The sequence below is a fragment of the Ictidomys tridecemlineatus genome, chromosome 10 (genome assembly GCF_052094955.1).
Source record: "Ictidomys tridecemlineatus isolate mIctTri1 chromosome 10, mIctTri1.hap1, whole genome shotgun sequence".
Lineage (NCBI taxonomy): Eukaryota > Metazoa > Chordata > Mammalia > Rodentia > Sciuridae > Ictidomys > Ictidomys tridecemlineatus.
Genome location: NC_135486.1, coordinates 55,957,495 through 55,973,533, shown reverse-complemented (window position 1 = coordinate 55,973,533; position 16,039 = coordinate 55,957,495). Strand labels below are relative to the sequence as shown.

The 16,039-nt window shown below is 42.1% G+C and overlaps 2 protein-coding genes across 26 annotated transcripts in view; one reads left to right on the top strand and one right to left on the bottom strand.

Annotated features, from left to right (window-relative positions):
• Positions 1 to 9,805, top strand: part of Sdccag8 (SHH signaling and ciliogenesis regulator SDCCAG8) — a 232,880-nt gene extending 223,075 nt beyond the window's left edge. For 11 of the 14 annotated variants that reach the window (XM_040277165.2, XM_021727202.3, XM_078022972.1 and 8 more), the window contains 2 exons: positions 1,095 to 1,233; positions 9,467 to 9,805. In XM_040277165.2, coding sequence (XP_040133099.1) covers positions 1,095 to 1,211 — 117 coding nt within the window. In that variant the 3' untranslated portion in view covers positions 1,212 to 1,233; positions 9,467 to 9,805. The remainder of the gene's footprint in view (positions 1 to 1,094; positions 1,234 to 9,466) is intronic. The other 3 variants (XM_021727194.3, XM_021727199.3, XM_005326568.5) reach the window with 1 other exon arrangement.
• A 1,563-nt stretch (positions 9,806 to 11,368) lies between these two features.
• Akt3 (AKT serine/threonine kinase 3) overlaps positions 11,369 to 16,039 on the bottom strand; it is a 267,691-nt gene continuing 263,020 nt past the window's right edge. For all 12 annotated transcript variants that reach the window (XM_078022976.1, XM_078022977.1, XM_078022982.1 and 9 more), the window contains one exon: positions 11,369 to 15,057. In XM_078022976.1, coding sequence (XP_077879102.1) covers positions 14,972 to 15,057 — 86 coding nt within the window. In that variant the 3' untranslated portion in view covers positions 11,369 to 14,971. The remainder of the gene's footprint in view (positions 15,058 to 16,039) is intronic.

Here is a 16,039-nt window from a genome sequence, read left to right as displayed (position 1 = left end):
TGGTAGTCTTACACATTGAATATGCACTCTCTCTCTTTACCCTTTAACAAACCAGGAAGATTGACATTATTTGTCTCCATTTTGTAGATATGGGAAATGAGACTCAAGCAAATGTATACAGCTAGCAAGTAGGGATACAGCAAATGGAACCTAAGTTCTGACTCCACACCCAGGCTTTCCCTATCAGGTTAGATAATGGAGGCAAGAGAATTCAGGTGAATTTGGAGTAGAATGAAACCTCTAAATTGCTTCTTTTCCTGCCAGAGAGGTTCTGCTTTTTGCCCCATCAAGCAATTTGTTAGGATAGGAGTTGGTCTATGGGCTGTCAGTGGCCTCTGCCTTTAATTAGGATTACACCCAGGTGCTCCATAAATGCCCAGGGACTTGGGACTTTGTGAAGCAAGTGGTTAGAGGGCTGCTGAGGTCACTCACAGGGAAGGAAGAATTGATGTCTGAGCCACACGCTACACCCACACAGTTGTCTGGGATGCGTGCAACAAATGAAAGAAATCCACATTCATTCCAGGGCTGCAGCTGACACATACCTGGGACCTAGGAACCTGCATTAAAGCTGTTGGAGTAATTCTGAGGGCCACTAAAGTCTGAGAATCTCCAGGATGTTTGGAGCTAGAACAGACAGATGATTCTAGATTGTGGCACTGTTTAAGGCCCTGGCCAAGTTACTTGTCTCATGGGCCTCACTTTCCCCATCTGCACTGTGGGAATTGGGAAAAAGATACTGGAGTATTAAGTGAGTGTCACTGTAGGGTGCTCAGTGGGACCTTAGGTACTTAGTAGGCTGAAGAAATGTCAGGGTTTTCCTTTCTTTTTTCTTTGAGATAGATAGGGTCTCACTAAGTTTCCCAGACTGGCCTCAAGCTTGCTATACTCCTGCCTCAGCCTCCCTAGTAGCTGAGTTTACAGATATGCATTACCCCAACTAGCAGGATTTTTCTGTCTCATCTCCCTGCATCTTGAGAAGGTCCTGAGAGATGACTAAGGGGACATAAGCACAAGGAAGGCAGAAACCCTGTGGAGCCAGGACTGACAGGACCAACTTCACTCCTCTCTGCTCTGTTTCTCATTTGTGCTAGTGCCAAGTCCCTCATCCTTCATCCAGGCCAGAACCCAACTTGGTGGACAGGTCCAGCTTTGTGCCTGGCATCAAGGACACTGGGGCTGCTGGATTTCTAGGCTCCTGCCATACATGATGGAAGGACCATGACTTATGGCGTGAGTGAATCAAGAACTATTTCAGAACTCAGATTGTGGGGAGTCTTCTATGGAGGCTCAAAGTACCAGTACTTTCCTTTTCAGCTCATCATTACAATATGGGCTTTACCTTTTAACTCCCCATTGCCTACTTTATAGCACACTTACATCTTAGCATGCTTTTAAAAGCTGGTAAATAGTAAATGAATTGCAAAAATTGCACAAAATGCATTAAAAAACAAAACAACAATAAAACAAAACAAAACAAAACCCAAACTGCAAAATATCCCCAGAAAAACTAGTAGGTCTTTCTTCCCTTGCTTGGAGAAGCAGCAGTGGTTTGCCTGTCCAGTACTATCTGATGCTGGCTCATTTGGCTCATCTCCAAAAGGGCCTTTCAGGTGAAAGTATTACACGTGGAGTTATTTTAAGATGAATGTGACAAAAAAAATTTGATAGCAGAAATGTTGATTTTCAGTAGCAGGTACGTAGTAGTGATCAAAGAGGAGGGCTAGGTCCAGTTTTGCAAGCTTTCTGCTGAGTTTCTAAACTTGGAACCTGCTCTTTACATCCAGGTGTTGCAGTGGCCTCTACATGGGGGCTGTCAGTGCCCTGGACACTGTTTTGTTTTTTCCATAGAAAAAAACTTGAATTTTGAGTTAAGTTCCAAATGAGCCCTTTGAGATAATAGGGCTGCTCTTTGACCCTGTACAAATATTTCAGAGGAAGGTACCTTCTTGGGGTCTGGAGCAATCAGCACACTGTTTTCCTGGAGAGAGTCCTTTAGACCCAATGCTTGGGCATCTGATGTCCACAGCTGCCTTCATCTCCGGTTTGGGGATGGTTTAGCTAAAGGCTTCCATTTTCTCAACACTGGATGAATTAAGCATAATAGCTTAATTTTGTGTGTCAAACTCTAAAAATCTCTGTTCAGTTAATACCCCAAAGAGAATGGATATTTTCTGGCCTGGGCAGCTGCTCTGAAGCTGAGTCATGTCCCCCATTAGCTCTCATGTCCTGAGCCTGCTGCCCTGAGCAGAGGATCTGATGGTGGGGCTCAGGCTTGGCCTGTGGCCTCCGACAGGAAATGTCTAGCTTGTTTAGAAGGCTTGATTATTCTGAATGGCTTCTGCTTAAATTCTGAAACATGCAAAATGACATGTCTGAGGCTGGGGCTATAGCTCTGTTGGTAGAGTGCTTGCCTTGCATTCACAAGGCCCTGGGTTCAATCCCCAGCACCAAATGTACACACACACACACACACACACATACACACCACCACCACCACCAACAACAACAACAAAAACCCCATATGTCTGGTGGAAGGAGCTAGTCGCAGTTGTAACTGTCACAATGACACTTTGGCCACATTATCCCATGGTGCAGTGTGCAGTGAGGCAGTGTGCACTGTGCAGAGCCCAGGGCTCGGACCTCCCAGCCTAGGCTGGTTTTTAGCTTTCTGTTCTTAGTTCAGGACTAAGACCAATGGCTTTATTAATCTTCTGCCTCACAATGAGGAAAAGAACTTCTAGAAAATGGCTTTTAAAAGACCATGAAATGGCCAGGTGTGGTGGCATGCACCTGTAATCTCAGCAACGAGAGGCTGAGGCAGGAGGATTAGAAGTTTCAGGGCCAGCCTGGGCAACTTTAGTGAGACCCTGTCTCAACATGAAAAGATAAAAAGGGCTAAGGATATAACTAAGTGGCAGAGCACTCCTGAGCTTAATCCCCAGTATTAAAAAAAAAAAAAACCACAAAATGGCTATATTTGTGGAGAAAGACACATTAAAGCACTAACCTAGCTTCACCCAACGGTGATTCCTCTTTTTCTCAGTTATAGCACAGTCTCGTCTCTGGGCTTGTCTTGTGATGGAGGGCCAGGCTGGACGTTAACACTTCCTGTCTTGGGAGGCAGGCCCTGGCTGGGGGAGGCTGAAACCTCTGGAGTGGTGGCAGGGGATGACATCTGGGGTAAGGGACATGGGGCCCCAGGGAGCGTTGGGCATGACCTGACAGCTTGGAGCTGGGACAGGGGTCTGCAGCCCAGAGCCTAGGGGTTTTAACATCTGTCCAGGAAGGGTGAAGCCAGCTGGTGAGAATGTAAGTCTGTCTGGGGGAGAATGGCATCTGTGAGAGGAAGATGAACAGAAATGATCTGTCCACTGAGAGGATTATCTTAAACATGGAGATGAGTTTATATGTTTATGTATTTATTTGGTAATGACTCTTTCAGCTGACTAGTGTGTTCGGGTAGCTGTTGCCCTGGACAGGCTGTTTGGTTTGGTGCTCAGTGTTCAATCTGGGGAGGGGATTCCCTTTTAGTCCCTTAGTATGAATCACTTAGAGTTTAGAAAACAGAGTAGGAAACTGACTTGTCAGTGGTTCATCAGTTGGCCCTATGACTTTTAAAGCATTCTTGGCAGTGAATTTACTTTCTAATTTGACTTAAACTTGTGCATGGATCCAGCAGCCATATGTGATTATATTCAAGATCATTGACATCCTCTCATTGCACCAAAGGACTCATCGGATAGAGCTGAAACACAAGCAGGAGAAGCAGACAGATTCTGAGAAGGGGAGGAGAGGTCTATTTGTGACTGGAAGCAAGAGGAGGAAGGACTCTGGAGATGGGGCAGCCTGGGTGAGGGTGAGCCAGGTTTGGGTCTGGCTGAGGAAGGACACATGCAAGACCCTGGCAGTGTAGGCATCCCAAGTGGAACCTGGATGTGGCCACCTAGTTGGTACTTCCTAGAGTCCAAGGGCTTTTCCCAGCTGACTTAAGGCTCCCATATATAGTTAGCTACCTGCAGGACAGATGGTACTTGAATAGAACAGCAAATACACTGAATAAAATAAATTACAAAGCCTTCTCCTGAACCAAGATTTTTTGGAAAGAATTCTAAATAGATGAAAACAAACAATTTGATTTCAACCAAATTGTTGTTTTTTTGTTTTTATCCTGATTTTCACCCGAATTGTCAGTCTCAAAAATAAACACTGATACATTCCCAGAAAATATTTTTCAAATAAAAACTGACTCTGTTAAAGTTTGCCCTGATTCTTTCAAAACTGTGTACAAGACACTGTCAACCAAAGTGACTTGCATATTTTTTTAAATAAACTTGAACATATGCAGCTAAAATGTCATTAACTCCCTGCTGCCTGAGTGTTTTTAAAGAGTGACATAAGACCCCGGTTGCTATATTTCTAACCTGAGGGTCTTGTGACCCTTGCAGAAACTTCCCCAAGAGTAACAGTTTAACTTTGTCTTCTCCACTGAGCATAAATCACACTGAAAGGCACACAGGGTTTCATTTAAGTCAGGCTTGCTCTTCTGTTAACAGTTCACTTTGTCCAAGAATTCTTTCAGAATAATAATCATGGAAGAAAAATAAGTTAAATTTTATGTTGCTTCAGATGCATTTGTTCCACTTATTGCTTCCTGAGTCAGACATTACATTTTGCAATATAAATTCACAATCAAGATTTTAAAGGGAGCTAAATATTTTAATCCAATTAGACAAGTGAACAAAACACTGAATATTACATGTAGCGTAGATAAGTGGTTCTTGCCTTTAAAAGACTGTAATTCCGTCACATTACAACCCCAAATGTCAATGTTGTCTTCATTTTTAACGCTTTCAAACATGAGGCAGCCAGAGGCTCCACTCTCTGCTGTTGGTGACACTGTCTGTCCTCTGGGAATTCTTAAAATCTATTTACCATGGAAACATGGTTCACATAAAACACAAACACCTGCCTGTGCTCAGAGAAAGTGCTCTTGACTTACAAGACTCAAGAGAGCTGGAAGATGACAAACTCAGATCCCACACACTGTGGAAGTTGCTCTGGAAGGGGACAACACAGTGGATGTCAGGCCCCAACGCTGACCCCTTCTATGTATGCACAGGCATCCCTGGCCTGTGTGGGGTTGCCTGCCTGTCATACCACAAGTCCCAAGTCCATCCCAAGATGCTATTTTATAGAAAGTGCTGCCCTGTCTGCAAGACAGTCTTTCCTGCATCTGCCTTTTGATTGTTCTGGAACCTACAGTTTGGTGCCTTTCTTGGAGACCCACCATCAAAGGAAACAGGCCTTGAGCTCTGGCTGCTGCCACATGGCTGTGAGGGAAGGGTGAATGCAGGCCCCTGCTAACCTTGTTGTGAACCCCTGCCCTGTTTTGCAGCCAGCAATAGCTAGATTCCCAGAAAGGCTCTGCAGAGCCCAGCTAGGAGGCATGGACCTCTCAGCAAGTGCTAGGATTATTTGTGCTATGGAGGCTGAACTGCAGGGACCTGAGAGCCCAGTGCCACTGGGTTGGTAAAGCAGTGAGCCATCCTGCTATAGAGCATTGCATTTCCTCTAAATTCTGCAGAGCACAGGTGAGGACACTTTTCTCTCCGACAAATGGATGGCACCCAGTGCTCATATGTCTGGCTGATGCCAGGTGGCCCTCCAAATTGGCCCTTCTGAATTCCATAAACAGCAGAGTGGTTGTTCTGCTGTTCCTCCACTAATCTGCATGGGATAGAGCCCAGTAGTAGAGTCTGGACTTGGAGGTCATAGTCCTGGATTCAAAGGAGTGTGTTCTCCACCACTTCAGGAAAACAAATTGTTTAGCTTCCATGTCACTTGATTCTGGCAAAAAACAAAACAAAATAAAACAAAACAAAAAACAACTCGGCTTCCCTTTTAGAGGGAGGTTTAATGTTACTCAGTTTAGAGCAGATGACTATGACAACAACAGGATTAGTAGGCTTAAAGGGGCCTTTTGAGACAAATCATTTTAATATCCTTTTTGTACAAATAGAAGAGTAAAGGCCACAGAGATGGAGTGAATGGGACTGGGAAATGAAAGGATAGGGAAAGGAACCTCTGAACTTCTTCTTGAGTGACCTGGGTGGCCCAAGTTGGGTGTCCCAAAGGGTAAGGAGGGGAGGGCTAGAGCCCGGAGCAGCAGCAGGACCCAAGCCCCAGCCCTTGGCCACATAGAGGCAGGAGCTGGAGCTGCCCTGGGGTTGTCAGTTCAGGGCAAGCTTAGAAATGCCCAGAAGGAGCTCTAGTTAAAAACAGTTGGCTAGGGGCTGGGGTTATAGCTGATGTGAGGTACTAGGTTCAATCTTTGGTACCACATAAAAATAAATAAGATAAAGGTATTTGTCCATCTTCAACTAGAAATCCTAAAAATTAAAAATAAAAATCAATGCTTAATTTCCAGAGGCATAGGGAACAGGCCCATTTTGACCTGGTCACACAGAGAGTGTACAAACAATAGAGTGCAAAGCAGGGAGCAAGAAGTTGTGGGGTGCAGGGATGTTGCCTTTGGAGGGGCTGCTGAAAGGCTGTGGCAGAGAAGCCCAGAGAAGAGATTCAAGTGGCAGCCTAGGGAAGGCTGAGCACGGTGTGCTTCCTTAAGCACCTCCCTGGCTGCCACCACTGCCCTTTCAGGCCAGCTTGGAAATAAAGCAACAGTAAAGGCTGGGGTGGGGGGGTACCCTGTAGCATGGTTGCCTGGGGATCAATTCAAATCGCTCAGAGCAACCCACTTTTTAAACTCTAAAGTCAAACTTAAGAAATAAATTAGGCAGGAAGTCAGGCTGTTGTGTGGAGAGGAAGCTCTGAGGATTTAAAATGAGAAGAGATTCCAATGAATGGGTTAGCAGTGGTGGGCCTGCAGATAGGCGCTTCTATTGCCTGCAGGCAGTATTTCAGAGAGCAGCTGCCAAGGCCCTGGTGCTCACCTCTGATACAGAGGCAGCCACAGACCCCTGCAGATGTGGCCTCATACCCTGGAGGGGCACAGCAAGAGCCTTCATGGCAAGCTGAAAAGCAGGACGACAGGAAGACAGTGGCTGGGAGCTTACGCCGCCACAGTTCTGACTGGCTCAATTCCTACAGGCCCACACAGCTGTCTCCAGGACAGTGAGACCCTAATCACATGGTGTGGACAGGAGAACCAGCTCTGGAAACATGCATTACTAGCACCCTCAGAAAGGGTGGCAGAGAAGCTGGTTGTGGGAGGAACTTCTGCCTCAGATGGCACCAGAGAAGTGCAGGATGAGGGGGAACCCTGAAAAGTGTCACAGAGGGTTCAGCAAACAGGATGATACAGAGTGCTGCCTTCAGCGGATAAAACAGTGACATGACAAGGTGAATTATTCACTTAGCAAATACAAACTAGAGAGCTTATTAGGGGTCCAGCCCGCTGTAGGCACTTCCTGTGAACAGGAAGTGCTATAATGTGAAAGTGAGTCTGAATATGGGCTTCCCACCAAACCAGATGAAATGTAAAACATGATGACAGGGACAGCCGGTTTGCTCCAGGGGGAGAAGTTCAGGTCGATGTCCGCGTGCTCCTGTTGAGGACCTCACATCTGTTGCCTTTTGCAGCCATGGCAGGCAGCAGGCAGCCACCGGTTTCAGCAGAGCAGTCTGAGTGGCTTCAGGGGACAGATCAGCTGATGATGAATTACTAGGTGCGCCTGGAGCCCACGGGCATTACGAAGGCTTGTTATGAGAAGTGATCCCAGTTTTCTGGGGCTTAGTTGAAAAAAAAATAAAAATTCTACAACAATTTTATTTCTACTTCAGGTTTTCACCATGTTCTGTATTGGGTGTATGGGGTGAAGTGTGCTTTGTACCCAGTTAATTCATATTTTTCTTTTCAAATATGCCAGTGGGTTATGCTATCCTAGTTTTAAAGTCATTGTAGAATTTGTAAAGTTAGGAAATAAGCCACTGTGTGGAGGTATCCAAGCCACCAGGCACTGCCTTTCTTGGCTAAGCCACAAAGCAGGGAGGGTCATTCAAGCCCCACTGGTAGGAAATCAGCTCTAGGTAGAGGCACTGGCTGGCTATGGTCAGATGGAGTCTGTGGCAGGCTGTGTGCTGCCAAGAAAAGAAGGGAGCCCCTCTGCAATAGTAGGGTTTGGGGCACGGTAGACTCCTGGTGGCCCCCTCAGCGGAAGGGCTCAGGAAGCCTAAGAGGACCCGCCCACCACCATCCCCCCTAACTTGGCGTGTGCATCAATCATAACACCAGCTCACTTTGGTGGGCAGAGGGAGGCCTCCTTCTGTGCCATACCTGCAAATCCTGTGCAGCCTGTCTGCACATGGGCCTCTGCCTTGTGTGGAGATCCTCCTACTTATTAAAAGTCATCATCAGCATCTCATACATTGCGAAATCTATGTGAAATGTAAACACAACCTTTCTTGCTTTTAAAAAAAATGCAAGACATGAGTTTCTTATATTTCCCTTGGGTAAATTCTGATTTTGATCTCACTGTAAATCAACTTGGAGATCCCCAACACTTAATCATGATTGACAGAGATATCCCTTGAATTCTGGACATGCTGGTCCACTTCTGTTTCTTTGAGATGTTCCCCTTTACAGAGACCAGGCTGGGCCCATGGCTCTGCACTGCATTACCATGCACCTTTTGAAGTGTAAACTGGGATTTGGAAAACACCTGGATTTCACACTCCTGGAGGCAGGACTGTGTTGTTACCTCACCACTTAGGGCACAGTGGAGATTCAAGGTTTTGTTCAAGGTAATCATTTAGTGCTTTCTGAGGCTATTTCTTGGTATGGTTTAAACTAATGTGAACAGCCATATCAGCAGAGGCAGGTGACAGTACTAACTTTGTGGTTCTCCTTCCAATTTACATGAAGTGGTTTTGAAATGTTTAATGCCCTTGTTTAAAACCAAGAGACCACAATACCCCAGATTCCCTTTTCCAGCATGTGGGAGGTTTCCATGCAAAAATGCTTCTATACATTGCAATAAACTGTCTGTATCTAAAAATGGAAGGATTCAGCTTGTACTGCTTCAAGAATTTCTTAGGGGCTCTTGGTTCACACTGTTTTTCATCCTTTGTCCACTGTAATGTGGGATCAATTTTAGCACAAATACAACCAGAGAGGGAGAGAGATGGCTTTCTGGACATGTCCTAACATCAGATATCCTTATTCGGAGGCACAATGTTCTGTAGTAAAGATGGCTTTTAGATTGAAAACATTAAAATAAAATTGTTAAACTTATATTCATATGCAACAAGGGATTTGATCTGTGGTCAGGATAAGATGGAAAGGTTTCATCAACTGGTAATATGTAATTTTCTCATTTTTACCAACAGAAAATTTTTTCTCTAGAAATTTAGTAATAAACAGTGACTAAACCAGCAAATGAGAAGACAAATCACATTGAGGAACATGATCTATTTAAACTTACTTTTTATTATCATTTTTTTCCAGTTACCCAGCATGCCACAATCTGATTGCTGACCTGGATGAAACAGAGTGAAATAAATGGTTTACAAAGAGATATTTACATTCATCTGATTTGTATTTAATATGCCACAACACACCGCACCTTCCCAGGGTAATACCACCTCGGACTGCACTGGGGCTGGTCCTCATGCTACGTTTTTTGTCCCTGCATTAGGAACTGGCTAGGATTGAAGTCTGAACCTGGATGAGGAGACTCCTGGTATGTGTTCTCAGAAATGGCTTGAAGTTACTATTTTTAAATATGCTAATTTTAAATACACTAGGTTATACATAGGAATTTCAATAAATGACCTTTTTTAAAGACTTAAATTGTAATGTTTCCTTTTTACCTTGTAGTAATGAACACAAAACACCAAAAAGGCACATATTTTAACTAGGCCAGATGTGTTTAGGACCAGACTTTTCCTGCCATTTTTCTTTTCCTTTTCCTGATATGTATCATCCTTCATCTTTCTTTGCTTTTAATCAGCATCCATTATTTGTCATCTTATTAATATGTGCACATTCAGGAGACACCAGGAAGCACTGTGCCTTACTCTTTCCATTCTGTAAACAACAAAAACTGACAAAAAGAAAAGCATCTTTGGCTCGGTGGTGTCAGATTTTTTTCCTTCAATAGCAGTATTTGAGCCTATAAATGTACCTAGAGAAATTAGAAAATGTCTTAGAGTATATCAAATATGTGTACACAGATCATTATTTTTGGCCTAAAATAGTATTTCTACTATACACAGTCAAGCCCTCAAATGTTTGAAAGGAATAAAAATGGACACTGAGTCTACAGTTGGGACAAGCCCCTGACCTGCTGTTCTCCCTGGCCAGCAACCCATCATCAGCATCATCACAGATCGGATAGTACTAGATGCCCAGCCTTGCCACTCAGAATTTGTGTGGATTAGGCTTTGGAGGTGGTGGCATGGTCCATACAGAGCGACCACTCTCATCTCTGGAGTGTGTCAAAGGCTCAAACTTGAAACAGCAGTATTTCTATTCAGAGTGTTTGATTTCATCAAATGTGCTAGACATAAAGGCTGTCACATAAGATATTTTAACTGTCCTTAATTCTGTTTTAGGTATACCATGAATAAATTATACAATGTTCTAAAAATAGCACCTTTAAAGAATGTTAGAGGTCACTTTATCTCAGCCTCCTGGATCCATCAACCTCAGTGACTCTGAGAGAAGAGCACATGTAAGAATGCCCCCAAATTTGGCTGTGTGACATACACCTACATGCCTGACTCTGGACCCTAAGCTTTTCCTCTCTCTGGCTGAGTCACAGGAGCAAAGCCAAGTTCTACAATAGTAGTTTTATGAGGTAAAATCAGAAAAAGGCTCCATCTGCAATGATTAAACATAAACCAGATTGTAGTCCAGCCATCCTACCCATCTAGGACCCACATCTAAGTTCATTAATTGCCATGAAGTACTAAGATTACACTCCTAAGAAAGTAGTATGCAGAGCAGTACATTATCAGGAAGACATTACTGATGAACTACACTCCCTAAAAATTCAAATTCAAACCATTTATTGTGAAGATTATCAGGGTCTGAATAAATCCCCATGGCCTGGCCCTCTTCCACCCCTGGCTTCACAGGTCTGTCGTAAACCCAGTGCTGAAAGGCCAGCATCTCCCCTTTGGAAGCCTTCATCAAAGTTTATACAACCGCACTATTGCCATCTTACTGAAGGAAAGATAATTCCCTGTGTTGTGTTTAGAGATAAGAGGAATTTACATAGTTTCCTGTCACATCTTATAAAGAGTAGGTTAATACCAGGTGGGGGGCTATTATATTTTTCTTTCAGAAAAGAATATTAATTTTCTGAGATTACAGAACCACATCCAACAACAACAAACAGAGAAGTAGCAGATTGACATAGTGCTTTATTTAAGCTGTCTGTACGAAGGAAAATAATGTGCATCCCTATCATATACGTGTAAAAATACTAAGGATGTACAGTGTACAAAAACAGTTTCTTGTAGTTATTTCACATCCTTGTGGGTCATATCCTTAAGGAAATAAACAGTTTTAGTATGACCAACAGTAATAGTAATACAGTTTCTTGGGTTCATAGTTGCGTCTGCTTAAAATCCTTAACCAGATGACTAGATCTTGCGCGGATCTAATGAAAGAACTAGCAAGGTCAAGAAATGTCACAAACTATAAAGCTACAGGGAGGTAATTCAATTACCAATTTAGAGGTTTTCTTTTTATTTAAATAAATACTTTACATTTCATGCTTGCCTGTAATGCACTACCAGGAGCAAGATAAGGAAATTCTACTGTAGACAGTACAAACGGTAGCAGCAAAGTGTGTACATTGAGGTGTAGTATATAGACCCTGCAGTTAGTAAGGAAGGCCCTTACTTTTGTACTCTAGGAGAAGCAAGTGGCCCCTGCAAGAACAGTCAGCTTTAAGAAGCCGGAAATCAGGTACAGGAAATGGAAAACAATACTGGAATAATGCTATGTAATTAGTATAGAAAGCAAAGCTGTGAGCAACCCTGCCAACAATCCAAGCAGAAGTAGCCAATTTCCTCCAAGATGGCTGCATTATGACACGGGGTCAACTTCATGACAGTATGAGCTGGAGTTCACAAAGTTGGAATTGTATTCCAACAGGATGATTTTAGGTGTCAGGCTGTCCTGCCTGCCAGAATCCCAAACTACAACTATGGGCAACACAGGGAAGTTTCATCATCTCCCTCTGTACACCTTTCTGTGTTTCATCATGCCTCCATGCCAGCTGACTTGAGATCTGGGAGTAAAAGGAAGGGATCCTAGAAATCAAAGTCAAGAATACACCTCGTTTGACACTGAGGGAGCCAAGAAGGGGATGACTGAGCCCTGCACATGGCTGAAGACTGAGGGCCAGCTGTGAGAGCAGTGGCCAGCCTGGAACACTATCAGAGCCGTCATTAATCTTTAGGAAGTATCCTTGGCCAATGTCATGGAAATCATGTTAAGATTTGGGGGAGAAAAAAACAAAACAAAAGCTATGTGCTTAGTGTACAGTGTCATACTTTCTCTCTGAAGCAGCAAATGCTCTGAACATCAGCTAGTTTCAGCTTCCTTCTTTTCCTCTCACCTGTTTCTTTCTTATATATTGGATGCAAGACAACTTAAAGGACAAACCTTCTGGTCTACTTTCTTTTCAATGTGGAACATTCAATATAATTCCCAGTAGAAAAAAAAATAATTAAGCTACAGATGTAAATAAGAATGAACTACTACTTACTGTAACTTCCTACTTAATATTAAGTATGAACTTGACTCAAGTAGAAATATGAAAAATTAGGATAAAATCTATGTCTGAATATGTCTTAGCTGCCTTAGTAGAATGCCCTTTAACCCCATCAGTCCCAGTGGCCCACCCACCGCCAGCAGTGGCTTAAGAGCTATAAATCCACACTTCCAGCGTCGTGAGGCTAAGACATCTGCATATGAACATGATTCATCCTACTTAGAAAGTCACTTGCTCTTTCATACAATGCAATCATAATACTACGTCATGCTGTAGTCTTCCATTTGGGAGCTGTCAGTTTATCTAGAACACATTTCCATAATCACTCCATGGGGTGGGATGCCCTCCCACTTGCTGTAAGAAGGGACCCTGCCCTTGGACTTCATAGGCTGCTTTGGAAAATGTCAGCTCCTAGCACCAAAGGGTTTAATCTGAAGATCATCATTAATGAAGGAGAAAGATGAGGTTTGCATACATGTCTCCTCTCAGTGAAAAATGTTGGGATTTGGAGACATGAGTATTTACAGAAAAAGAAAAGCTAGAGGTGTTCTTTTTTGTTTCATTTTGTTTTCCCTGATGGCTTAATTCAGTGATAAATGTACCTTGATCAGAATAAACACACCAGGTTCTTATCCTTTACTGCCTACTTCATAAATACTTGCAATATGTTCATTTTTCAAAGTAAAGTTCATTTCTTTATCATCATTCAGGTCTCAATTTTCTTCATTATGTTATGCTACCAGGCCATCCTAACATTTCAGTTCTCAAGTGAGAAAACATCAATATCTATTTGTTTCATTAACCCCTTGGGCATAGACATTTGGGGATTTTTTAAAATTTTCAGCACCACGGGGTTAAATGATAGCATCTCTTCTCCCAAAGCCAAATTCTAATCAATCTGTACAATTTCAGAACCTTATCAATTTTTTTTTTACATAGGAGGAAAAGTGCATGATTCTCATGGATGTGTATATTTCTTGCACATGGGTCAAAAGAAACCGCAGTAAGTCTATTTCATGTAAGTTGGAGCTGCATTTGCTAACATGACATACAATTCTCATCACTAAAAAATAAATACTACTGCAATATAAACAAAACCATAAAAGGACATTCAAAGTTGTAACATCTGAGAAAAAGCTAATTCACCTAGAACTGAAAGTAAAAAATTAAAACTAATAAGGCAAACACTTGTTTACCTTGGTATACAAATTTTGGTGAAAGCAGGATCATTATACCTGTCTACATTCTTCAGCCATCAGAGGTGATAAATATCAAGAAGAAAAAAGGGTTGCCGAGCACAGGGAAAAATGCCCTCTGGCACAAAGTGTATCATGAGACCATTTAAGTGACTTTGATTTTGTGCATATGCTTCATTTCTTGGTAGAACAATGTCCATTTGCCTATGATTGCCCATGAAGTCTGGATGTCCATGTGTGATACCAGGCTTCCTCTGTAGTATCCAACAAGAATTTAAAAAAATATATACATATATATATATATATATATATACACACACACACACACACACATATATACACATACATATATGTATATATGTGTATATATACATATGTGTGTATACATACATACATATATATATATATGTATATAAAATAGTTACTCCTCTCTCAAGTGCTTCCTAATAAATTCCAGCCAAACCTTAGTGAATACAGACTTACTTTATGCACTGATTGGACATCCTTGACTAAATTTGTGCATATGCACATACCATCCTTCCACAATTGCTTGTTTTGAAATATAAACTAGATTCTTCTTAGTCTAATTAGTTTTTGATTTATCTTCTAGAAAGTTAAAAAATGTACCTAGAATCAGTGTATCTCATTTAGCCTTCAATGCTGGGGAAAAACAAAAACTAATAGATTAAAAGATGACAACTGGTGCACAAATGAACAATGGTGGGCTCATGACTTCCAAAGATTGTAAAATTACTTCTTAAAGTTGCTATAATAGTAAGACAGTAGCAGCAACAGCATGAGACCTTAGACTGAGATACAATTTCATGCAAAAACAAAAACTGGAGTGTGTTTGTGTATATACGTGTTTTCATGTGAGTGAAAGATGGCGAGGGGTGAAGACCCTTGGCTGGTCTGGGATGTCGGAGAAGCCCCTGCTATCTGTAAGAGCTAGGACTGGTGATGATGCCCAGGAATCATTTTCAGTAATAAAATCTACGATGACAGTGAAGTTGCAGAATGAAAGACTTATTCTCGTCCACTTGCAGAGTAGGAGAACTGAGGGAAATGTGGCCGCCTCTCATTGTCCATGCAGTCCATACCATCCTCGTCATCTGCAGGCAGGAAACAGCTGTCTTAATTTCACATTTATTTTTTGCAACATTATTTCTGGTCTATGTTTTTTAACTTCTAACATAAGAAGGACTAACAGGGACAAGAGCTCCCATAAACTTATGTTTATCACTAAAACATACAGTAATTATATTTTAAAAATTACCCAATTTTTATAAACTCATGGTCTGTGCAGAAATAATACTATAAAATCATCTCCAAGGCATCAAAATCTCATGACTCAATGAAACTGAAAATAAAAGAAAAAAGAAAAAACTACCACTGAAGAAAACAGAATTTGTAAAGGAATAATCTTTAATAACCTTTTATTTTATAAAATCATGTATGTCCAAATTACAGAAGCCAACGAATTATACAGCACCCAAAATATCTATAAAGGATCCATTATCATGTCTTCAAGTGTTCACATTTTTTCTTTCTGGTACTTAAGTGTGATTGCAAAATAAAGCTTCATATGCAGTTTTATTCAATATCTAACATCTGCCTTAACTCACTGTTCTCAATTTTCCTATGCTAAAGTTTTAAACTAGAATAAAAGACTGAAACAAAGAAAAAGAGGAAAAGATGGCAGTATCTAAGGCCTAATTCACCAGAAAATGGATCAGGAGAAAAGGTTTAAAAGTCATCAAAGAAGGCTGCTTACGTTAGTTAAGCTGCTCCTCCTGTTCTCTTGTATTTACAAGATCACAAATGATCACACCTCCTCTTCCCATAACTGCTGTTTGATTACAATCCTACACTAGTAGGAAGCTCTTCCTTGGATGTGGCCATACACTTTGTTACTCAGCCAACACACAATCCCTGTGAAACTGTTTGGTGCTGAGCACCATGCAGACCCCATGGAGGGAGTTCAGAACAAAGTTCCTGTGGTCCCTGAGCTCACCGTCTGTCCACTGGGGAAAGTGCTCCATTTAAAGTCTCCCCTGCTCCATTCTAAGCTCATTTAATTGTATGCTGTCTTAC